Genomic DNA, 1,305 nt, shown 5'->3' on the forward strand with positions numbered 1-1,305 from the left:
GCAAGGAAGAGAGTGCTAGCGAGGCCGTGCCAAAGGGGGATTCACAGTCATCAAGAAAAAGAGACATCAAATGTTTTCGTTACTTGGGAGTGGGGCACATTGTTTCTCAATGCCCAAACAAGAGAACTATGATTCTGCGGGACAGCGAGGAAGTGGAAACTGAAAGTGAGAGTGATTATGCAGACATACCAGAATTGGAGGATGTTGATGAAGAAAATACAACGGAGTATGCAGTTAACAGTAAGTTGTTGGTTACGAGGCGAGCTCTTAGTGCTCAAATCAAGGCGGATGACTTGGAACGGCAGCAAGAAAACATATTCCACACGCAATATCACGTCAATGGCAAGGTATGTAGTGTGTAATAGATGGCAGTAGTTGTACTAATGTGGCTAGCACTAACATAGTGGAAAAATTGGGTTTGACACTGTTAAAACATCCCAGGCCTTATAAATTACAATGGCTAAATGAATGTGGGGAAGTTAAGGTGACAAAAAGGGTGTTAATTAATTTTTTCATTGGTAGATATCAGGATGAGATAATGTGCGATGTTGTACCTATACATGCGGAGCATATCTTGTTATGGAGACCATGATAGTACGATAGGAAAGCGATGCATAATGGGTATAAAAACAAGTATAGCTTTGTGAAAGATGGAGGTCTATCAATCTTGCGCCATTAACACCGGCACAAGTATATGATGACCAAATTCAATTGAAAAATAAAGAAGCGAGAGTGAGAGAGTTAGGGAAAAGGAGAGAAATAAGTAAGGTAACTAATAGAGAGGAAAAGAGAGTGGAGCCACATAAGAGAAAAGAAAGAGAGTCTTCCGAGAAAAGAGAAAAGTCGAAATAAAATTTCTTTGTGAGAGAGAGTGAATTGAAAAAGACAATAGTTGAGAGGCAACAAATGATACTGTTGGTTTACAAGGAATCACTCCTCAACTTTAGGGAGCATAACACATCCCTCCCTAATTTAGCTATTTCTTTGTTGCAAGAATTTGAAGACGTGTTTCCGGAGGATGTGCCTAGTGGGCTACCACCCATTAAAGGAATTGAGCACCAAATTGATTTCATACCTGGCGTTGTCATTCTGAATCGACCGACTTATCGAAGTAATCCAGAGGAGTCAAAGGAGCTTCAGAGGCAAGTTGAGGAATTGATGAGCAAAGGATATGTACGGGAAAGCATGAGTCCATGTGCAGTACCTGTGTTGCTGGTGCCAAAGAAAGATGGAACTTGGAGAATGTGCGTAGATTGTAGAGCCATCAACAACATTACGGTAAAATATCGTCACCCAATTTCTAGG

The 1,305-nt window shown here is 40.8% G+C and overlaps 1 protein-coding gene across 1 annotated transcript; it reads left to right on the plus strand.

Moving 5' to 3' along the window:
• Positions 1–128: 128 nt before the first annotated feature.
• Positions 129–1,278, plus strand: LOC111385444 (the record flags this gene model as incomplete). The annotated part of the gene is made up of 4 exons (XM_023009832.1): positions 129–347; positions 640–768; positions 928–1,173; positions 1,225–1,278. Coding segments are annotated over exons 1-4 (648 nt in total), but the record flags the coding sequence as incomplete, so codon positions are not given.
• Positions 1,279–1,305: the final 27 nt, after the last annotated feature.

The sequence above is a fragment of the Olea europaea genome, unplaced genomic scaffold (genome assembly GCF_002742605.1).
Source record: "Olea europaea var. sylvestris unplaced genomic scaffold, O_europaea_v1 scaffold31671, whole genome shotgun sequence".
Classification (NCBI taxonomy): Eukaryota; Viridiplantae; Streptophyta; class Magnoliopsida; order Lamiales; family Oleaceae; genus Olea; species Olea europaea.